At 43.4% G+C, this 24,549-nt stretch overlaps 1 protein-coding gene across 6 annotated transcripts in view; it reads right to left on the reverse strand.

Moving 5' to 3' along the window:
* The window catches only part of SYT17 (synaptotagmin 17), a 72,428-nt gene that overhangs the window by 23,833 nt on the left and 24,046 nt on the right, over positions 1 to 24,549 (reverse strand). For 5 of the 6 annotated variants that reach the window (XM_039490324.1, XM_039490323.1, XM_039490325.1 and 2 more), the window contains 2 exons: positions 8,488 to 8,608; positions 7,528 to 7,683 (listed from right to left, as the gene is read on the reverse strand). In XM_039490324.1, coding sequence (XP_039346258.1) covers positions 7,528 to 7,683; positions 8,488 to 8,608 — 277 coding nt within the window. Of the gene's footprint in view, positions 1 to 3,636; positions 3,751 to 7,527; positions 7,684 to 8,487; positions 8,609 to 24,549 lie in introns of all 6 variants that reach the window. The other variant, XR_005585229.1, reaches the window with a different exon arrangement.

Here is a 24,549-nt window from a genome sequence, read left to right on the forward strand (position 1 = left end):
GGATTATTGTTTTATATCAGGCAAGTGAAGAAGAGATGTTAATGAGTTACTAACAGGCCATTTGCCTGGGAGGGACTAGTGCTTTGGGGGCCATCTGGACAATACTGCAATGCAAATATTATTAATATTAACAACATTAATACTTATTAACTAGCTTACAGACATGAACAACCACATTTCTTGGATTCCAAGAAGTTTCTTTCCACTTTATAATGAAGTGTCTTTTGGAAAATGATCAAAACTCAGATTAAAAAGTAGCCCAGCAAGTTCCAGCATCGCTCTTGACGGAGGTGAGTAGGTATCTTTACATCCCCAACACTTGGAGGTATTAATCTCTAAGGTTTAAAGCTCCCTTTTTGCTTGTTTGTGTACTTGACAGGCAATGACCCTATGGCTCCACTTGAAATTAACTGACTATAATTCTGGTGTCCAGGCCAAATTCCATCTTTCCTTTAGTAAGAGACACATGACAATTAACATGGACCATTCTTTAATAGCTGCTGTGTTTGTCTGCATAGAGCCAATCCATGGTCTGTGTGGAATTAACCAGTTGATAGCACTGGGGGCTGTCTATCAAGTGCACAAAAGGCTAAGAGAATAAAAGCACAGTGCATTTCTGCCGCGCTTTGCATACAAATGCACACCTCCTAGTCAATAGGTTTGAGGCACCAAAATAAAAACAATATTATCCACTAGCTGTTGACATGTTATTTTTTAGTTGTACGAATATTTAAGGGTAGTGGAATGTATTAGTATCAACGGCTGCTATGCACATAGCACCTTTTAACCCAAAGCACTTTACAAAAACTACAGCCAACATTTTATAAGTTTTGACTGACTTTCAAATGCAGCACCCAAAAATGAAAGTCTCCACACACATAGGCCCAGATCCACAAAGGTATTTAGGCCCCAACTGAATTTAAATTGAAATCAATGGAAGTTAGGAGCCCAAATACCTTTGTGGATCTGGGTCCTAGTGCCTGGGACCCCTTCCTTCTCCCATTCCTTATCATCTCTGAAAATTAGGCACAAAATGTCTCCAGTGGAGCACATTACATATAACTGTATATTCTTATATCATTTCACCAACCACTGAAAGGGTGGAGGCAGTGTAGCAGACAGACGACCAATACAGAACACATTTCACAGAAGCAGGAGGAGGAATATTTTGGCTTGTAAATGCCAAGGATTTACATCATAGGATATATAATATTTACAAGGAGCAAATAGAATCTCAGCTTTTAAGGTCTTACTCAAAAATACCCAATACCATGAGCTATACAGAGCTCAATTTATCTGCACTACTGGGTTGCCTTTAGGTCTATGGATGCTACTGTCAAAGGCCAGTTAAATTCACGATGGATCTCAGATAAAAGATGAAAAGCAAATATAGCATCCACTGTGGATTGCCGGGCAGTGAAGCCCAATTGCTCTGGGAGATGGAGTTTCAGAAGGCAAGGCTGGAGCCAGGTGAGTAGGACATGTGAAGACTTATCCAAGAACAGAGGGCAGAGTTAATTGACCTACAGTTACCACATTCAATGCAGGGACTGTTCCTCCCTTACAGAGTAGAATAATGATCCCTTCCTTCCACTCTGCTAGTAACTTCCCAGTAGTCCGAGCCCAGACAAAAAGTTGGTGTAATGATACAGCTATAGACTCTATGGCACACCTGAGAAATTCAGGCATTATGCTGTCAGGTCCGGCAGCATGCCCGCTTCGTGGTTTCTTTAGAGTGAACCTCTTCCAATGTAGGTACATTTACAAATGTTGCAGGACTACTTCTTGGATAAAGCATGTTTTACCCTCAGCCTTGTTTGTCAGCAAAGATCCCGCGAAAAGTTCATTTTGGGATCAAAGTGACTGTATAGCTTTGAATGCCTGCTGAAATTTATTAGGTTTCCTTCCCTCTTCTGACTCTTTTGTCAAGTTCTCAAAATAAGTTTCAGGAGTCACTTTTGCTCACACTCGAAAAATACCTTGTAAACATTTCTGATCAGTGTCATCATGGTGCTGTCTATTTATTTTGTAATATTTGAAACGTCCCACTGTACATCTGGAGCATTGTAGCATTTCAGTTCTGGGATGGCATCTACTGCTGTTCAGATGATTGTGCTTATGACTGTTCAAGCTAATTCTACGTCATCCAGGAAAGTGCCAAGTGTATCTAATTTGTTTTTCCACTGAGACAGACTACTTATTAGCAAGTGCTGAATTTTCACTGATACGTTGTGCTTTATGTCTCATGAGGGGCACATTTTTATGTTAAAATAGAGGAGTAACTGGCATTTTAGCAAAAAAGTGATGATGGTGAGCATTTGCTAGGGCTTATGCACCACTGCAGACCCAGTATGACCTTACTACGCTACGATTCTGATCAATATGTGGTTCAGATTCTCCCTCGTCCACCCATCGTTGAATATCAAGGTTTCCTGACAGATATCTAAGTGCCTGAACCAACTGCCAGTGTTCGTAATGTTATGAAAAGCACAAAAGAAGAGTAATCTCAGAGTTGTCATTTATAGTTCCAGAGGAAAATGGATCAAGCATAGTTTTGAAGCCATTTCTGGGACAACTTGGTGCAGCGTTCATATTTACGAGTATAATAAGTTCGTCGTGCAGTGGAACAGATTGCGTCACAGCTGCTAGCTGCTAATAAAATTCATCTTCATTAGCATCTGTAGCTTCCTCAGTGGGAGCATAGGCTACATTGATGGACAGCTGTCCATGGCAATGTCTCAACCTGGCATATAACAGTCAATCAGAAATAGAGTGCTACGTTGTAAGTCAACCATACTAGGGTTCAAACTTATGGTTCATTTATGTATAGGTAGGTCCAATGCTGTGCTTAAACATGATGGCTACAATTCATATTTTCAATCCAAAGCTAGAGAGAATCATATGATAGTTGTGGGGGGGGGAGTGTATGCATGGAGGGGGAATTTGCAGAAATGAGACTTACATAAAGGAAAAGAGACATTCATTTGTCAGCGCTATCTGTGCAATGTTGCACACTCAGCTCTCATTAAAAATAATGGGAACTGTATGAACGTCCCACCATAGTACACTGAAAACTATGAGGTTTAAATAAATGTACACAAGCAAAATATACACAAAAGGCTTATTGCTCTAAGGCTATATCTGCACTGGAGCTGGAGTTGTAATTTCCAGTTTGGGCAGATATATCTGCGCTAGCACTGAGCAAGCTAACATATTAGAGATAGAAGTATATCCATGGCTAGCCACCTCGAGCACATACCTAGGGTTTCAGATGGGATTGTATTGTGGGGGCTAGCTTGTTCTGCCATCCACACAGCTGCAGCTATGCAGCTAATTTTAGCGGGCTAACTCAATCAAACCTAGCACTGGGACATCCATTACACCTCCCAGCTACAGCATAGGTGTATCCTAATCAAATAGTGTGTCACTTCTGAATTTATCACCGACTACACAGAGTGTGCCAGGATCCTCAGCTGGCATAAGCTGGCGTTGCTCCACTGAATTCAATGAAACTATGCCAGCTTAAGACAGCTATGGATCTCGTCCAATATCTGAAGCCACTGACATGGTTTATTTTAAATTATTGAAGATGATCTAGCTACTGGCTGGCCTGGGTGCTTTTACAGATCTACATACCTTCATGGTATCACTAGCCACCCTTCGCAGCATGATTACTTTCCTTTTTAATTGGCTCTTTTCTCATCAGCAAATTTAATTAACTGACTTAAGGGATGCTAGAGCAAGCAAGACCTAAAAGAAAAAAAGGAAGTGGCTTTAGTTCCTGTTACGCATACATGCAAAATAACCAAAAGATTGGGGTTCCGCTCCTCTCATTTTCAGACAGAAATTCAGCTCTGATAATGATAATCTGCACTTCTAGATCATCTTCCACTTGAGGATCTCAAAGCACTTCACAAGTACGAACCAGTTAAGCCACACAATACCCCAGTGATCCAGGAAAGGCAATGTAGGGAACACTCACCCAATACAAAAATGCAGCCACCCTTGGAGTAGTCACAGCTGCTTAACTTTATTTATTTAAAAGCACACACTGACATGACATGAAATTGGGCTAAATTTTCTACTGGTTTAAATGGATGCAACTGCATTGACATCAATAGAGTTTTGCCAGTGTACACCAGCAAAGAATTTGGCCCAGAGCCCTTACCATCACCAAGTCCACTGGACTATGTTATTTCCATGATATTGCTTCTGGATATCTGTTCTCCACTTGCTTCTACGTGGCCATATAGGATTCCTTCTTCCCCACCCTTTATAATAGGTTTTGATACCCCTTGTTAGCACGGAGTAGGACAATGGAAAGGCAGCATACTCTTGTGACCAGGGGATGCGAGCAGATTCTAATACTGGTTCCGTAACTGACCTGTGGTGTAACCTTGGGCAAGTCAGTTCACCCTCTGTACCTCTGCTTCCCTTTCCACCCTTTGTCTGTCTCAGCTATAGACTGTAAGCTCTGCAGGGAAGATGCCGTCTCTCACCATGGGTTCATATAGCACAATGGGGCCCTGATCTTGGCTGGAACCTCTAGGCATTACTGCAATATCAACAGCAACAGGGCTACTCAGAGTGATATACTACTCAACATGAGGAAGGTTATCAGAATCTGGCGCTATCGATCTCACCAAGTACTGTGTACTCCATGCCACCGTGTTTTGATGATGCAGTAGATAATCACAGGTCAGTGATTTCAACAATGAATATTTTGTGCCGTCTGGTACAAACAACCCTGTGATATGATCATTTCACATATCATCAGTTAAATCTGACTGCTACATAACAACATGTGATAGTTTATTTTTATGAATCAGTTAGCTTCTGACTGACTCATTTAAAAAAAATTATCCATAATAAAAGGTCAGCCATCCAACCATCTGACACCAACTTCATTTGCACTAATGAATTGTGTTGTATTTCATTCACTGTTCCTGATTATAGAGAGCTGGTATTTTGTAGGTAAGCACTGGAGTATTTCACTCCTGCAGAAAGAGAACACCTGGCTGAAGATTCCAGGAACAAATTCATCATTACACATGAAAGGGAACATTCAAGATGGTGTGCATGTAAAGTCATGCTTAAATATAGCCTTTTAGCTGTGGAAATTTCTGTGCATGAAGGGCAAGATTTAAAATGCTGATCAGCATCACTTTTGTTATGAAATGTTTGAAAACAAGGTAATGGATTGAATTTCAGCTGTTTATATTAGGGTGACCAGATGTCCCGATTTTATAGGGACAGTCCCGATTTTGGGGTCTTTTTCGTATATAGACTCCTATTACCCCCCACCCCCATCCCAATTTTTCACACTTCCTGTCTGGTCACCCTAGTTTATACTGATTTGACAGCCGTTTCTGCCATGTAAGAAATACAGAGCTTTACAATAACATTGTCTTTTGGGTGCAGATTCTCTTTCTAATGGCTCAGAAACATTGTTGGAACATTACAAAAAAAGAAAAAAGAATCCTTCCCTCTTTTCCTTTAACTCACGGAAGCATAAACTCCGCTCATGGCCCTTGCTTGGCTGCAGAACTGAGGCACATCAAGTTTCAGGGTCTCTACAAGGCTGCAGAAGAGGCTGTCCACAGTGGCAGCCCCTGTGCCCCCTCAGCTCTGGGGCCTGCTCACTCCTGCTCCTCCCAGAGACCACAATGCCAAAAGAGGGGTAGGTGGGATGAAGAGCAGATGGACTCATGGCCATGGAGGGAGCACTCAACTGCATCCCAATGTCTGGGGCAAAATGCACCCCATATAAGAGCACTGGGAGAGATTGTGCCTGCCTGAGACAGTGCTCCTCCGGGGACCATTTGTCGCCACACTGCCCTCTGCATCATTTTTAATGCTTCTGCGCATGGTATTAAAAAGTGGAAATGAAAGTTAAAATACAAGTCAAAATGACATCGGGTGGGGGGGTTTTGTATTTTTGACACTGATATTTTCTCCTCCTGGTAACAAAAGCATGTATTAAAATATGAACAACAGAAATGGTCTTTATACAACTCCATACTTTTCTACAATTTGTTTGCCCACAGAAATATCATTACAACCCCTACTACTGAAAACAAGGGGGAAGAGTGGACTGCTCAGTAGATGACCAGTGAGCTATGCAGCCTTTCACTTCTAGGTTACTAGTTCAAATCTGACTAAGGTCAGCAGAGACCAAAATTCCCACCATCAGTGGCCCACTGAGATGAGCTAGTGGTCTCTGCCCGATTCTCAGTGAACAGACGTCCATACATAAAATCATCACAACAGGCACCTTGTCAGCCTCCTTGGGCTTGTGGAGCTATAAAATTGCAGTGTAGACATCCAGGCTCAGGCTGGAAGCCCCGTTGTGGGGTCCCAGGGCTCAGTCTAGAGCCCAAGCCCAGGCATCTTCATTACCATTTCATAGCCCTGCAGCCCAAGCCTGGGGCAGCTGACACAGACCAGGTGCGGGTGCTTTTTTTTGAAGTCTAGACATACCCTTTGCTGGAAGTCTCAGCAACAAGCCAAGGGTTGAAAAGGCATGAAAATACAAACTACCCTCTTCATTCCTCTTGCTACAACAGAAAACCCATAAAAGCAGATGCTTCAGGTCTGGGTTAAGCCACTTCGAAAGGTAGCGTGTAGAAGCCTGCACTGCCACTACTTGTGCTGCATGTACTGTGCCACTACTAAGGCGGCTTCAGTTTCCAGTTACCTTGTGTCTGCCCCTAGAAACTTCTTAAATGTTTTTCCGCAATAATGCATCTTTTCCGGTGCTATCAACCGTGTAAGCCACAGCACAGACCAGGAGCAGTCATTTTTACCACTATGTTATCTAACCCTGCTCTGAGAAACTTTTCTGTGTGTCAATTTCCATTGCCTGTTCCATAACTGAAGTAAGAAAATATCAAATTCAAGAAGGCAAAAAACTCATCAAAACACCCCCTCGACATTTGTCATCAGTCTCTTTTCAGAGTGTTACAAAATCCAAACAGTCAACAATAAATCTCAGCACTTACTTTGGAAGCTCAGTACCTTAATAGTGTCCCTTTAAAAATACAGGCATAAACAAATCAATTTAAATCACAGCGCTACAATGGGCTAGCACAAGACATGTGCTCAATCCTCAAAGTAAAAATTATGTTGAGTCCCAAAATGAGTATTGTTTTAAGTCCTAGGTTGAGCGTCAGATACTTCTTTCCGCCTGCCTCTCATTCCTCTGACTTCTCCATGAAGAACTTCAGAACCCATTTCAATTAGCCTGCCTCTCTCCTCAGTGGAAATGCTTTCCCAGTAGCACCAATTAAGAGTGAAACTGACAAGGCGAGTTCCTAGACAGTTCCATACTACAGGTGACAACACCAGGAAAGCTTCTGTGCAGAGAAGCGTGATGCTAATTAAGCTCCTCTAGAAATGGCAGAGCTGATTGTCCAATAAATGTTAGCTTGCTGAAAAAGAGGAAGATACTGCGTAGGCTAAAGTGCATGCATGTTTACCTCTGAGACAGCCAAGATAGCATCAATTCAATAGCAAGAATGCTTTTACCTGTAAATACTAAGCTGGCATTTTCCAGTTCTTCTTGCGGAACCTTGAAACTGAAGGACTCGTTGTAGAAAGGATCTATTGTACCCTTCATGCAAGAGGTTTTCTTGGTTTTGGCTAATTTTAATCCATGAACCAGCTGAATTTTCACAAAGGGATCTGAAAGAAACACAAACACAATTCCAGCTTTACAGTTGCAGCCAGTCAATGTTCCTGCCCCCAGAAAGGTTCGGCACAGTGGGGACCAGAGTGTGGAGTGGCACGGTGCAGGAAAAGAGCTCTTGGGTGGGATCTGGACTCTTATGTCAAGGTACCAGGTGACTTGCAGTGAAGATGTACAAGTCTCAGGCAGCAGAATTCAGAATGTTTCTGTAGATTCTGCATGGAGCGCAACGAATGGCGACCTTGACAGAAGCCAGGTATGTTGGTCTAACTGACACATGTCAATAGTCTGACAACAGCAGCAGCTGGAGTAGGGAGTCAGGGAAATATATCGTGAGGGAGAGACAGAGAATCACCAGCTGCTAGAATGATGAAATAGACCTTTCTCTATACTCAGGTAAAGCAGGTGAGGGGTGAGTTGACATTGTCAAAAATCACACAGCATAACAAGTTTTGCAGAATTAAACCGCCTTTATATTTAACACTCACGCAGCACTTTGTGTCTGCAAAGCACAGCACAAGCATTGAGAAATAATCCTAAACCACAAAAGCAGAGGCAGGGACAGCATTTGGAAATTCCTGGTTCCCAAGCCTATGCTTCGGCCAGTAGACTTGGACTCTCAATGTTTGATTTTTAATATATATATATATTAGAGCTATTCAAAGCCATGCATTATTTTTAAAGGAACCGAGTGTCCAAATCACTTAGGTGGAATAAAAAATGGCAGCCTAACTAGACAGAACAACTTTAGAGCACACACAAACATGCAGGAGTGATCTGAGAAATACACTGCCCTTTACCTGAACCTTGGCTCATATCAGTCTGAAGAAGTTGTTTCGCTCGAATAATGTCTACATTCAGTCGTCCTGCACTGGGAAGGTAATTTAGTGATAGCAGCAGCTCTCCCAACTCGACTTCATTCTACAGGGAAAAGGAAATATGAGACTATACAACTGCAAAGTCAGCTAGAGAGACAACTGCAACTCATCCAACAAAACTAACTGATTGAAATGGCAGAAAAATATTTAAAGTCACATTCCATTTTCATCTTCAAGAACCATTTGGAGCCTTGCACTGAATAAGGTAAAAATAAGAATAGTATCCCCTGCTAGTAGGTTTGCTTCACTATATTACACTTCAATCAATGAACATGGTTCCGTTTTAAAACTGCCATCATTACTCTGTAGTGAGCTTGTGACAGAGTGCTGGGAACCAAGAGCTGAGCCAGCACTCTGGTCACTTAAACACCAATTAATTCTTCTCAGGGCCTAATTAGTGGATTAAAATGGGCTGGAGGAGGACCAATGAGGAAATTGGCCCGTTAACCCAGGAGGTATAAGAAAGCACAGGAAGGCAGTGCAGGAGGGACAATGACAACCAATCTCTGGAGAGAGAATGCTCTCTCCTCAGCAGAGACCTGAGGAGGAGAAACTGAAACTGTATCTAATATGATGTGTTGAACAGTAAGGTGATGGGAAGAGCAAATGTGAATAAACTGCACTGGGGTGTTTAGGAGCTGAAGGGCCCTCGTCTGCATAGAGAGGGCAGAAGACAGGAACAGGTTGTCACCCTGTCAGAACCATTTCAACAGGATGCACAAGGAGGAGGAATCTCAAGATCTGTAATTTTCCTTGCTTGCATTTGAAGTTTTTCCGTCTAGTTCTAATCTTCATAATTTAACATGACTGATCTGCTGTTAACATACAAAATATGGGCCTGATCCTGAAAAAACAGCCGCACACAGACCTGCCACTGACAACTCTGGAAATTCTGGGCACTGAATGCTTAGAGAACCAGACTCCACAGGATTAAGTAGCATTTCCTTTGTGGTATAAACTGACAACAGGGAGGACATTCAGAGGTGGCATTCACTTAACGAACTTGTGCCCTTATTCCCTGATATTGCAGCATGTCATGCAGTTATCTGTGAGCCAGGCTTACCAGTGTCCTTGCTATTCAGCAAACTGTGTCCTGACCTTAGCTATATATAAACATAGCTGTTTATCCATTAATCCCCCTTTCGGTGACTTAATTGAAACAAGTAAAAGAAAAAGTGTCTGAGAGCTGATATTACTAAAAGATGCATAAAAGCGATGGCTTAAAATACTAATGATTGACATGCACTGCCTTTGAAGCTTCCTGATGCTGTTGTTATAGGAGTGTGATAAAAATACATATCCAGTGAGCACCATTGTTGGTTTTACATTCACTTTTCCAATACCTGCAATAACCATAAGTATCTTTCTATTCTCACCACCAGAGCTGAGCCCACTCCAAGAACTCCCCCATCCAAGCACTGGAGAAGTTCAGACCCAGGTCCAGATCTGATCTGTGTGGCCCATCTCAGCAAGGAATAGGAGAAACAATGGTACCACAATCACTACAGAAAGGACAAGAACTTTTAATGGCACCCACAGCATGAGATGTTATAAACCACAAGTGGACACGAATGACAACAGCAATTAGTATTGTGGGGAATGTCTGTCACAAACCTGAACCTAGGAGCAAGTTTACCAAAGTATACAAACCCAGGTCAAGTTTCAGGTAAACCCGGGCTGGGCTCTGAACAAACTGGGGCTTAGATTCCAGTGAAACTGGCCAGTTAATCATTTTTCAGGGGGAAACTAGGCAAAATGTGGCAGTTCCAGATGAGTGTGGCTCTGCATTTTGGGTGAAATGAACCATAACACCCAGAACGAAACTTGAGCAGGAGAGCGCTCTTCAGAAGTAAATAAAATCTCAGGATTCCTTCTAGGTTTGGGAAGGACCCTCCATTTCCTGCCACCCTCCTCCATCCTCAGCTTGGAAACTCTGCTCCCACCTGTGGCAGGACATCACAGAGGTGGCTGCTGCTTCTTAGTACAGGCCCTTTTTTACTTCCCTTATTAAAGATCCTAGAGCACAAGATGAGTAGGTGCCATTAAATCTGGTATCCTGGTCCAATCCCAACTCTGGTAATTACATTCTATCCACCCAAATTCCCCTGCAGTAGTTTCTCTTCTATATTGTTCTTATTGACTTTTCAGGACTACATGACAGAGATGCATTTGGTACACAGGTGAACACATGGTAGATTGAGCAAAGCTCTACACTTCAGATGTGAATTGAATATGGCATTATTTTCCATTTTATGTCCTAAATTGATGTGTAGCGTCACTGTGGGTTAATTAAATAACGATCTGGTTCCACCCTAGAGGTGGCTATATTTCAGTAGTGAGTAAAATAATTCCTATGTATTTAACCCCATATTCTCCATTCTTCTAACGCAAGCTGAATTAGTGACCACAGTGGAAACAAGCCAGGTGGTGTGGGAGTATTTGCCTCAGCTCCCTGATTGCACAGTGACCTTTCCACTGTATGTCTGTGGGTCAAGGCTGGGAGCGGGACTGCCTGGCCTGGGAGGGAGAAGACGGGTTGATGACATCATCTCCTCTCAAACCTGCATAAACTCCTTCATGGGGGGAAAACAGTCAGTATTTGGAGCAGCAACCAACAGGAAGACTATGGTAGCAGCGCCTATGGCAGAGGGACTTTCTGGCAATGCACACAGCCCTGCTTTATGAATAGGGTGAGGGACAAAAGGTTAACCCAGAAGATTTAGGCAGACAAAACATTACGTGACGTGGCACTGCTCATTTTCATTAAACAACTAGAACATACAAAATTAACAAGGCACACATGAAACAGATCAGTAACTGGCTAACTGCTGCTGGCATACTGTGGCTCTCTCTTTGGTGTCCACCAGAAGAAGGCTGTTGATAGGTTGGAGAGGGTTAGAGAAGAGCCACAAGAATGATTAAATTATTATTTTTAGTGCCTTTTAATAACAGACTCAAGGAGTTCAATCTATTTAGCCTAACACAGAAGGTTATGGGGTGACGATCACAGTCTATGAGTACTTACATGGCAAGCAAACAAACAAACATTTGATAATGGGCTCTTCAATCTAGCACACAAAGGGATAACAAGATCCAATGGCTGGAAGTCGAAGACAGACAAATGCAGTCTGGATTAAAGGTGTAAATTTTTAACAGCGAGGGTAATTAGCCAATGGAACAATTTACCAAGGGTTGTGACGGATTCTCCATCGTCGGCAATTTTTAAATCAAGATTGGATTAAAAAAAAAAAGATCTGCTCTAGGAATTATTTTGGGGAAGTTCTATGCCCCATGTTAGACAGGAGGTCAGGCTATGTAATTACAGTGGTCCCTTCTGACCTTGGAATCCATGCTAAAAGAAATACAAAAGGGAGTTTCCGGTCACAGAGCCAGGTTCAGTCAATGGGCTATGCAAGGTGAGTGTGCTGCACTACGTAACAGACCTAGCTAGGCAACTGGAGTTGCTGAGTGACAGTCCATCTGGGAAGACCCTGCCCATTGCATAGGTCAAGGAGATAAACTTGGGGATGGCCCCACCAGGGATGGCCAAGCAGGTCAGAGAAATCAAGCAGGGGGATAAGTCAAACCTAAAATCTGAGGCAATGGAAAGCATCAGCCTTTATGAGTCTCCCTGAATGGATGCCCTGATCCTGAACCCTCATCATTACTTCCTTATCCTGGTTACAACAGATGGCAATATAAATAGATGCAGCACACACACACTCCAAATTAACCATTCAGCACTCTCCATTTCTTCCCACAGTGAACTTCATTCTTCTTTTACCTAAAAAAAAGATGAAGAAAGCCCCTCACCTCACCCCACCCACACACTTCTTCTTGTCGGCATTAAGGAATTTACATATCATAACTGTGATACTAAGCCCTGGTCTACACTGGGTGGGGGAGGCAGAATCGATCTAAGTTACGCAACTTCAGCTATGTGAATAGCTGAAGTTGACATACTTAGACTGACTTACCGTGGTGTCTTCACTGCAGGAAGTCCACTGCTGCCACTCTCCCATCGACTCTTGTCTGCACCGCTCGTGGCGCTGGAGTACAGAAGTCGACGGGAGAGCGCTTGGGGATCGATTTATCGCGTCTAGACTAGATACGATAAATCGATCCCTGCTGGATCGATCACTGCCCACCAATCGGGCTAGTAGTGAAGACATACCCTAAGAGAGTAACATTGTATTCTGAATCTTCATTATACAGGTAATTCCCTCTGGTCAGGAAGGCACTGCCCAGGGGAGATCTAAGTCTGAAAATATACACACTGTACTCTGCCCCAAGGGTAGGTCCAAACCCTACCTAAGCACACGACTGTGCCCAGTCTCAGCACTGAACAGGCAGCTGAGTGGGTGTTATGATAGAAGTGTTTAGAAAAATAAGTGGAAATGTACTGTCTTTACCAGACGATTTTTCCCAGCCAGTTTCTTATTGAGACTGTGCATGTGCTTGGGGAACGACTTCCAACCATCTGTGAGATGAGCCCAAGCCCTTAATAGCTGGCTTAAGCTAGCAGAAAAGCCTTAGGCATATTGTCAAGGATAGTTAATGCCTTCCTTTTGGAGAGCAACACACAATCAACAAATACTGTCTAGGACCTTGCTCAAAAAGCATCATTGCTTGTGGGGCACCTAGACAATTGTAATATCCTGATCCCTAACCCTTTCCTAGTACCACAGAAACCCTTAGGGTAGCTGATTATCTACTTGCTCACACATGGCTGATGTAGACAGTAGCTCGACACCGGGTCGCTCCCAACGTGAGTCTTTACACTCTATGAAATCAGTTCTGGATTAGTCTCACAGACAGAAAAAATTTCCCAGACATCACTGCACCTCATCCAATCACTGCACCACAAAACAGGCTGCTGCCACTCAGGACAAAGCCTATTGAACGGCTGATTCTGAATCCTGAAAGACCAGTCACAGGTTGGCATGTAGGGTGTAAAACAGTGGTGCCAGCCTGTGGCTCGTCAGGGTAATCTTCTGGCGGGTCATGATACAGTTTGTTTCCATTTGCATGGCCACCTGCAGCTCCCAGTGGCCATGGTTCGTCATTCCCAGCCAATGGGAGCTGCGGGAAGTGGTGCAGGCTGCAGGGACGTGCTTGCCACTGCTTCCCGCAGCTCCCATTGGTCAGGAACGGCGAACTGCAGCCACTGGGAGATGTGGGCAGCCGTGCAAATGTAAACAAAGAGTCTTGTGGCCTCCCAGCGGATTACCCTGACGGGCCGCGTGCAGCCCCTGGGCGGCAGGTTGCCTGCCACTGGTGTAAAAGTTCCATGCTGTCTATGAGACCATCTGCATAATTCTGAATCCTGTCACTACCAGTGATTTCATGTACAAATTTAATCTGAATCAGATATTCTTCCATCCCTATTAACACTGTTATAACATGCCATTGGTTTAGGGTTGCCAGCTTTCTACTCACACAAAACCGAACACCCTTGCCCCAACCCTGCCTACCCCTCCTCCAAAGCCCCGCCCCTTCTCTAAAGTTCCACCCCCTGCTCCCTCCATCCCCCCTCCCTCTGTCACTTGCTCTCCCCACCCTCACTCACTCATTTTCATCGAGCTGGCTCAGGAGGTTGCGGTGCAGGAGGGGGTGAGGGCCCTGGCTGGGGGTATGGGCTCTGGGGTGGGCCAGAAATGAGGAGTTCAGGAGGGAGCTCCAGGCTGAGGCAGTGGGTTGAGATGCTGGAGGGGGTGAGGGCTCTGGCTGGGGGTGTGGGCTCTGGGGTAGGGCCAGGGTCAGGGATGAGGGGGTTTGGGGCACAGGAAGGGGCTCCGGGCTGGAGCCGAGGGGTTCGGAGTATGGGAGGGGGTTCTCAGCTGAGGAAAGGGGTTAGCGTATGGGAGAGGGTACGGGCTTTAGGGTGGGGGTCTGGATTCCATGGTGGGGCCAGAAATGAGGGGTTCAGCATGCGGGAGGGGTGCCGGCCTGAGGCAGGGAGTTGGAGTGCAGGGGGGTGAGCTCTAGGGTGGGGCCAGAGATGAAGGATTTGGGGTGCAGGAGGGGGCTCAAGGCTGAGATCGGCTCCTATGTTGAGGCATGGCCAGGAGGATCTGCGCGCGGCCCCGTCCATAGGCGCTGCCCCTGCAGCTCCCATTGGCCGCGGTTCCCAGCCAATGGGAACTGCAGAGCCAGCGCTTGGGGCAGGGGCTGCACGCAGAGCCCCTTGGCTGCCCCGACGCATAGGAGCCAGAGTAGGGACATGCCGCTGCTTCCGGGAGCCACGGCAGGCAGGGAGCCTGTCTTAGCCCCACTGCCCCACTGACCGGACTTTTAACAGCCCAGTCAGCGGTGCTGACCAGAGCCACCAGGGTCCCTTTTTGACTGGGCATTCCACTCAAAAACTGGCAACCCTACTTTGCTTTGGGGTTTTTGTAACATATCCATTCTTATTTGTCACTTGCAGTCATTGTTTAATCTGATTCATTGCAGAGTTCAGCTTTTGCAAATTCCAGTATGTTTGGAAAACACAAACTGGAAAACTGTGTTACATAATGTAAGATACGCTACTGAGAAAAGTTATAGGTAACTAACAATCAGTAACATCAAACAATTCATTTTGTAAATATCCATCAAAGCATAAATATAAGATGCAGGGCAGACACTAAGACCGTGTACAGGAGTGGTTCTCCACCTATTTACCATTGTGTTATGTGGGCCGCGTCCACACAATACATATACTACCCTTATGGCCCTGAGGATGTCACATGGGCTGCAGCTGTGTGCTGATTGGGCCGCAAGAGGCCTGCAGGTTGAGAACCACTGCTGTACAGAAATGCAGGGCTCTTCAAGTCACCCTAGGCTCAGGTACTAAATATCTGCACCAAGATTCAGGGGAATTACTGCTGGGTCCTGGTAGTAGGTGGACCCATTTAGTTTCAATCAGGATCTACATGAGTTTAAAGTATCTCATTGGCCCAAACGAAACTCCTAGGAATAGCTATCCTTATGCTGAAGTTTATGTGGTTTTATTGTTTTTGAGTCACCATTATAGCCAGGAAGTAGAAGGGAGAGGGCGGTGAGTTTGGGCATGGAACAGGGCCTGGCGCTCTGTCAAAGACAGGGTAGGGACTCCATGTATTCATGGTAAGCTTTAAATAAAATTAAATTTGCATATTCAAAAATGGAACTTCTTTAAGCATTGCTTCATTTTGTGCACACACAAAATTGGTGTGTGAGTGTAAAGCTCAGATTTGTGCACACAGATGAGGCAGTCAGGCATCTACCCACACAAATTTATGAAAATGCAGGTTTTGCAGGTGCGGCTAACCAAAACACTTCTGAATTTTTTTTTAAAAACTTGGTCTATAGTGAACTACACACAATGCTGCCTACTGTATGATCCCGGATTCGCTTAGCACAAAGATAATGTAAGGTCCTGATTTTCAGTCGTTCCCTTTTGCACATGCCTGACTTGTTCATGGGGCAAAGCCCCCATGAAGAACTGGGTCTATATTTTACTAATAGTCTTGCATGCAATATTCAGACAGAAGGTGATGAGTTACAAACTACTGTGCATTATGGTCCAATCCAAAGCCCATGGAATTGAACAGAAAGACTCCCATTAACTTCAATGGGCTTGGGATCAGGCATCATCTGCCTAAATTTCCCCTGAGGCCTTTTTGTGTCACACTGCTTTCCAACTTACTATCAGCAATGTCCAAACACTGCATGTTTTCATTCATTGCCTTGAAGGAAATAATGTGCAATCCCACCCACAAAGACCACATCAGGATGGGTTTGCTGGAAAATGAAAAAAGTAATAGTCTTAACTGTCTCATTGTTGAGCACAGCTGGTAATGTGCTTTCCAGAATGACAAGCAGCATTTTCAAAACAGAATGCAGTTCACTGAACAGCCTACCATACAAATGACTCAGGGACTTGAAAAGGCATTTAACTTCAGCAGTGAACTATATCTGATCTTATCCATGTATATTTTCAGCTCCGCTGTAGGAATATGAATGCTGGATTGTTCAAATCCTGCCACAATGCAGGGAGGTGGACCAGATGACTACACTTCAGCACTGAAAATTTTTCTTTGAATTTATTTGTAACCTTGCACTTCTCTCTTGCTACCTTAGATTTGATCAACCCATTGTTCATTAATCAGCTTCATATGCTGAACCATGCTTGCTAACTTTATTCTTGTTGTTGGTCACCTGTCATTCACAGTCCTCAATAGCTCCACATGACGTCCAATGAACAACTGAGTTACAAATGGATCAGGTGCTCCAGAAAAACCTTGGCAAGAGTTAAAACTGCTCAAGGTTTAGTTCCTGCCTCTCCTATACTCTCTGCAAAACAAGTCCACACTGCTGAATCTGAGCATTGATATCTGACACTCTGTCTAATTAGAGCAGTGGTTCTCAACTTTTCCAGACTACTGTACCCCTTTCAGGAGTCTGATTTGTCTTGCGGACCACAGGTTTCACCTCACTTAAAAATTACTTGCTTACAAAAATCAGACATAAAAATACAAGTGTCACAGTGCACTATTACTGAAAAATTGCTTACTTGCTCATTTTGTCTGTTTGAAATTTTAGTTTGTGCTGACTTCGCTTGTGCTTTTTATGTAGCCTGTTGTAAAACTAGGCAAATATCTAAATGAGTTGATGCATCCCCTGGAAGACCTACGTGTACCCCTGGTTGAGAACCACTGAACTAGAGAAGCCAATGGAAGGGTTTGTGTCGGTGATGAAATCCCCAGCACTAGGAAGAATGGGTGCTGTATCGAGTCATTTGTTCAGCCAGTAAAATGGAGACAACTGGGAAAAGTCAGCAGTTGATGTGAGATGGCTATTTTTACTACAACAGGTCAGCTGGGAGAGTTGACCGAGTCAGACGAGATTGATGGAGGGGTTCTTTCTTAGTTTGGTGGGAAGCAAATTAGAAGCCTCAGGCCAATTCAGGTTGGCATAACTGGTTGGAGAGGAATGTTTCTCACTTCTGTGTGCCTGTCAAATTTGGGAGGGCTCCCTCTCAATGCTCTGCATAAATATGGCATGATTCCATAATCATCAGCCCTTTGGTTTCCTTGCTTTTATTATATAAATATATATCATATATAGAGGAAATGTTACAATATTTTTTTCCTAGTGACTCTGTGCACTTAAGCATCTTTTTATTACAACACTGAAGCCTTTTCAGGCAGGATAGAGAAGGTTTGATAAAGACATCTCTCTCTCTTCCACATAAGTGCAGGGTTTGAACAAAGGAAGGGGGAAGCTTATGTATTCGGTGCCATATTTATTTTATTGGTGCTCAAGGAAGAGAAGAGTCTAAATTTTGTTTGTCAAAGACCTTTTAATGGAAAAAAAAAGTGCTGTGGGTTTTGCCTGTATAGGTCCACTTTATATTTTGCTCATAGTAGTTATGGCAAAACTTCTAATATTTCCCCACTATAGGATCCAGGGATACATTTACATCCCAAAGTTTGTAAATTTAAATGCCTAACTTGATGCATAAGGAAAAGAGATTACACCTTAAAACCACAAACAAAACCAGTATATGGCAATCTTTACTACCCCCTTTAAATGAATGTTCGTTTTTTTCAGATACAAGGCAGGTATATCGTTCAGTATTACAGGTGGGTATGTTTCCAGTTCTGTTTAGAGATACTATAGAATACCGCAGGCCATGAGTTTTTGAACCTATGCTGTTTGCTGTATATGTCTCCCTTAGGCACCATCATTTAAAGGCATAATTTCAGTTACAATTGTAATGCTGATGAATACCGGTTTGTGTTTTGATCCCAGATGACCCTGGGAAAGCAATTTCCTGTTAGATTAGGTAGCTAAGTGACATCCAGTCTTGGATGTCCATTATTTTCCTGAAGTTCTGATTATTGCTTCATCCTTCACAGTTCCTTTTTATGGGTGCATTATGCAGCCTGTTACTAGAGTCTGTAACCTTGGGGTTGTCTTTGATGCAGAGCTTTCTGTAACTATCATTGGGGTTGAATCTAACCCTCACAGAAAAGACTACTTTTTTCTGCCATCTTTGGAACACAGCAAGGCTGTCTCGAGGGAAGCAGAGTTTAATTTTGCCATTAGCACATCGTGTTTGGATCAGTACAGTGCACTGTTCACAGGCCTTCCGGACGGTTTCAGATCGCTACAACATGCCCAGGGTTCTACAGCTTAAAGGCTCCAGAGGTACATAGTGCATTACATCAGTGTGCAGATCTATACAGTGCTTCTAATGAAGGTTCAAATTGATTTTCCTCCTCAAGGTTATCCCTGGCATTACCTGCTTGGGTATATAAGGACACTGCTGCTTTAGTACACCCTGTTCCCACAGGCTTCCTGCAGCTTCCTACAGTAAATGACTAAAGATTTTTGCAGGTCTGAGTTGCTATATAGTATGCCTTGGCAACAATTTACCCACCTATGGTTAGGGGTACTGAGCACAATGCCTGGTTAAAACACAGCCACGAGATCTGGGTTGCGGTCCCACTAGCTTTGCCAGTGAATCCCTCTAGAATTTGTACAAGTCACTTATTCTCCCCAGCCTTACTTGGAGAGAATACTTTCCACCTTGCAGGGTTGCTGTGAAGCTAAATTCTTTCAAATTTGTCACGCACTTTGAGCGCCTGAGATAGAAGGAGCTAGTGAGCAGCACAGGATTATTATATTATCAATGCACCATGCAGGGGTTTAACTGCACAAGACCCATTCAAATTAATGGGGATCACTTGGGCAAATCCCCATGTAGCACACTGAATATTCATCCAACATGTGTAGCCCATAGAGCTAGCTTAGCCTTTTTATTATATTCAGCAGTAGCTCAAGGAACCTACAGACCTATATCCTGTAAAACAATTGCTTAAGCAAGTTAGCATAAATATAGCCAAGCCTAGTAGGCCTGTGACCCTTGGGATAGATAAATGGCCTGACAGCTACCTTTAGATTTTGGGGAACTAAGAACAGCTTGCTCGATAACAGGAGTTGGAACCTAATGGTACTAGGCAACTGCAGGAACACTGAAGTGCTACTGGGCTTGGATATTTTAGGATAGAATCATTGGCAGATATCTAACCACAAACTTGGCTGAAGAATAGGTGACATGTGATAATGAGTTAAATGGCATTAATATGGATAAGGGCACCCCAACATTATCAGGGCAAGGAAGTCAGATTTGGACATGGAAGGCTGGGCATTAGCATGAATATTCATGCTAGTGCCCAGGCCGTATAATAGGGCAAACCTCCAGGTAGAGGGGGTTAGCTTTCCATCATTCACCCCTTCAGCTCTATTGTTATCTATCGCCAATCTTAGGCATTGGGAAACTTGGACCATCTGACTCATTCGGCCAGCCAGAGGCAAGGCTGGTCCTTTGTCTCTCACCACCAGGTTCTCAAGGAAAGTTGTACAGTAAAAGCTCTGTTATCCAGCTCTTTACCAACTGGAAGACTATTAATCAGCATTTCTGATATCTCCCAATACAAATCTTCAATCTAGTAACCGGGACTAGTATACTGGCCAGGAAGTTATGCAATTGCACATTCTGCACTCTCCTTTTATGCAAAAGAGGCAGAAGACAAGCAAGCAAGCTGATATCAGGGATTTATTCAAAAAAGCAGCTTCCAGGGTGTGTCATAGGGTCATTACAGATTCAGCCCAATCTCCTACACCTTCTGCATCTACAATGATAACTGATGTTGATAATGATGACCCAGAGGCACTGAGAGATGCAGAAGTGCCTTCTGACTCATCAAAGATTAAATTATGTTCAGTATAATTTAGTGTTAAGTGTATTTTTAGTGATCTGGGTGTACGCCATGCACAGCCCACAGTGATATGTAGTATCAGAAGATAACCTATTGTATAGAAAACGTTACCTGTATACACCTAAGTGCTTCAAGAAACCAACCACTCTGCAGTGCGATACTACTACTGGATTGGTGAGTACCTGTATACTATTTTATACTTGATTAATTTTACTGTATTCCAATTCTTTGGGTATAGGTATTCCATGGGTAAGTATAACTCTTAGTTAACCAGAATATTTGAATTACCAGCACCCCCCATTTCCCCAACATGCTGGATAACAAAGCTTTTACTGTGTATAAGTCTAAGAGCTTATGCAAGGAATGATACCAGAGATATCCCCAATACTGTATTATTCCTCTCTGCTTATGTGGTTTGGAGCTTTTCTGTCTTTATCATTGGCTCTAATAAAAATCGCCAAGGCTTTGCCTGCAGTGTGAGTGTCCTTGTCATACACCACAAGGTTCCCTACAAGATACTGAACTTGTTGGTTTTAGGTCTGTGCAGACTGATTCTGGGACAAGAACTCTTTACCCTCAGCTCATTAATCAGGATCAATTGGCAATCAATAATATCATTATTAACCATTAAATAGGATCAGGCAACACATATAACCAATATTAGACTGAAGGAGCATTTGTTCAGCTCCGCTTCCACCTCATGAGGGGGGACTTTCTCCCAGGTTGGTTGTATATATATCCCTCAGGTCACATACCAACTAGCAGTGGCCCTGTAATCCTCTCTCCTTACAGGGAGTTTCAGTTACACCCCCATCATCACAGAGAAAGTGAAGCAGCTGCTCTGTGATGCCTCCTCTTGGTCCCAGGATGAGGTTGGGAGGCCTCCTCAAGCATAGGTGGGTCAGAGTTGTACAGGAGGAAAAGTTCAGGTAGAAAGGGAGCCCACAGCTCTTCACAGGACCTTTTCTCCTAATGCAATCCACCACATTGGAACCCAATCCCCATACCACAAGACACACTGGGGCCTTGTCTCAACTACATGTATCTAATCCCATTAGCTCTGTCTTCAGAGGGCAGGCCACTTACAGCATATGCTCCCCAGGGTTAAATAAGGGACAGCATTGCTAAAAGGCAGAGAAAGAACTCCCCTTCCTCTCTCTCACCCTGGCTGAGGAGAGTTTAGCTAACCCCAGCATTCAATCCTCCCATCTCCTCACTGTCTAGTAGGCGAAGGACTCAGCAACAGAACCCCTGGTTTCCCTCCCTCACTGGAAGTGCTGCATCACTTGTTTAGTTCAACAGCTGCTATGGTTTGGGTCATGTTCAAAATACTGACTGGAGTCTCTGGCATGCTCAGTGGCTTTCAGCCAAGTTTGTGGAATTAGTTTCTATGCGGATGCACAAATCTCTGAACCAACTGCTGTTTCAAAACTTTTGCCAAAGAAACAGCTGTCCGATGATCAGTTTTACTGGTTTTTAATTTTCCGTCCAACTTCTTTCGTCTATCTGTGAAGGGCATTATGGAAACCTGCTTTTTTTTTTTAAATGATGGATATTACAGCCAAATACACATGATGTGCACATTTCCACAGAATGGCACTTGCAGCTCGATAGACCCAAAACTGAAAAGTCTGGGAATTCTGCAGCCAAGAATGAATTCAGTATATTCACAAGAGAAGACTTCCAAAACACATGACAAACGGTGGAGAGTTCATTATAAGTTGCTAAAGAAATGCTCATAAATGACCTATAAACTGAGTCTTTAATTTCTCTACCCCTCTTCTTTACCAATCAATATCTCTGTTAAGGTCAGAGAGGAGCAATGAGGACACATATTTTGTGTTTACTCTTGAGTCAGGAATCAAAACTAGAGCTTCAGAGAGCTGTTGGAAGCTTGAATCTCTTGTAAGCAATTTCTTTAAGGCTGAGTGCAACATTCAAGCAAGAAGCCCATTAGACTCCCACTGAGCCCTGTACTTATGAACCTATGTTCCCAAAAAGTGAATGCCACTCAAATGTACTAGCAGTATGAAGGTTCAAAGGAAAGGTACAGCAAGTACCGCCTGTCTTTTATCAGACGTAGCTCCATGACAATCTCTGGGGAGGGGAAAAGGAGTTCTTATGAATTTTCATACACCAGCAAGACATGGATTTTCACATGCAGAATAAAGATCTCTCAGCTCTGATCAACACTGGTCCAAAACATTTTAACTCACCTATTCATAAACACACACACACACACCCCCCTCAAAAAATAATAATGTGTTGATAAAACTAGGGGTGCACCACACTATTTTAATCAATCTTTACAGAGAAATGTGAGACTCTGAGCATAGATATAGCAAGTACTTTCAACCTACTTTACAATAGTCAGGCAATTCCATTGTATGAAGTTATGTAAGGAGGGTAAAATATTTCATATTTTCTAGCTCTGGTACTATTTGAACTGGCAGATCACTGGCCCTCTTTCTGGACTCAATCCTGCAAGGTGCTGGCACTCTGGCCCCAATTCAGCCGAGCACTGAAGCACATGCTCAGTTTTACGCATCTCAATAGCCCCACCGAAGTTAAGCACCGGTGTAAGTGCTTCACCGGACTGGCGCCAGAGTGCTCCACTCCTTACAGGATCAAGCTCTCTATCTTCCTTGTGAATGTAGTGTCTGTGAAAGGCACTAGGTCAACAGCCTGGGTGAATATGAAGCCCTCTATTGATCCACAGACCTGGGACGGCATATGAGGTGATGCCCTGCCAACATGCCCCAACGCTGAGCTGGAGGGATCTCTCCTATGGGCCGAGGAGACAGAACAGTGCTCATGCACTTTCAATCCTGAGCATCTCAGATAACAAAAATGTCTGCTGGGATGGTGGTTTCTGGGATGTGGACTCCTGCTCACTGGCCTGGGAACTGAGCCAAAATAATTGTACATGCTGTTGACTAACAAGCAGCCAAACGGTAAGAAATGTTGACCACTATTGATCTGGGCTGGATTTGAACCAGCTCCCTAGAAATTAAAAGCTGTATATTCCATTCTGAATCTTGTGAGGGCTAAAGAGCTTGCCTGATCCAAACCCAAGTGAAATCAGTAGAAAGACTCCTATCAGCTTCAATAGGAGATGGATCATGCCTTTAACTTAGAGAAAACATGCATTTGCTTCTATCCACTTTCTCACTTGCAACAAGATATGTGCCCACACTTCCTTGGCTCTGCTCATTTCCAGACCCCGTTCTAAAGATGCGCTCCTTTTTTAAAGGAACCCTCCCTGGACTTGCTTCACTCTACACTGCCTCACAGCCGTTGGTCCTGCTTCTCCATTACTTTACACTTGGCCACAGTAAGCACAAAGTAGTTGCCATTCTGATCCACTTCTAAAACCCTTGTCCTCTTTGCTTTTTCTTTCTCACCACTACTCACTTCTCTTCTCTGTAGCTCTTGCCATCTGGACCAGCCTTCCTGTATCTTTCCAGCTCATGAAGTTTCCGTCTATTTTTAAATGTCACCATAAAACAGACATCTTGCCTTCTATCTTTACATTCCTCGTCTATGCCTTTTCATTTTTCTCTCCTTCTGTTAATGGTCTTATGACTAACTGTTTCAGCAATTTTCACCACACAAGTTTCACCACATTCATTGCTTTCTCTCTCATACTGGGGCAGATCCTCAGCTGGTGTAAATTATCATTGCTCCACTAACTGCAACTAAGAATCCACACCTGTTTTGTATCACTACTTAATTCTGTAAGTGTCTGCGGATACCTTTATGCAAAATCAAGTTTCGCTGCATTGTAAGCAGATTTTTTTTCTCCCAATGTATTAAGATTCCTAGAATTCGTTTGGAAGATACAATTGGAGCAAATTCAATTTAAATGTAGTTAACAAGAAATTGTAAAAGGCTGACAGTGAACTTTCTTCTTCATCAATCTTACAGGAAGCTTCCTCTTGGCGTCAAACTCAGCACTTTTAAAAAATAAGATGAGTAGAAAAGGCTTCCTTAGCACAGGTATAAGCAACACTATTTTTTTTTATTTCCATTTTTGTCATCCTGCAGATGGAACTTTCTGTTTATAAAAATAATAGATACAAATTGCAAGCATACACCTTACCCTTTCACTACAAAATATTAAGACCGTACTTTAAATTAATGTGAATTAATATTTTACTTATTTAAATATCTGTTCCCCTTGATTCATGCACAAAACACTCGTTATCACGAGTCTGCAGATTTTGCATCTGTT

Source organism: Mauremys reevesii, linkage group 10, assembly GCF_016161935.1.
Source record: "Mauremys reevesii isolate NIE-2019 linkage group 10, ASM1616193v1, whole genome shotgun sequence".
NCBI lineage: Eukaryota > Metazoa > Chordata > Testudines > Geoemydidae > Mauremys > Mauremys reevesii.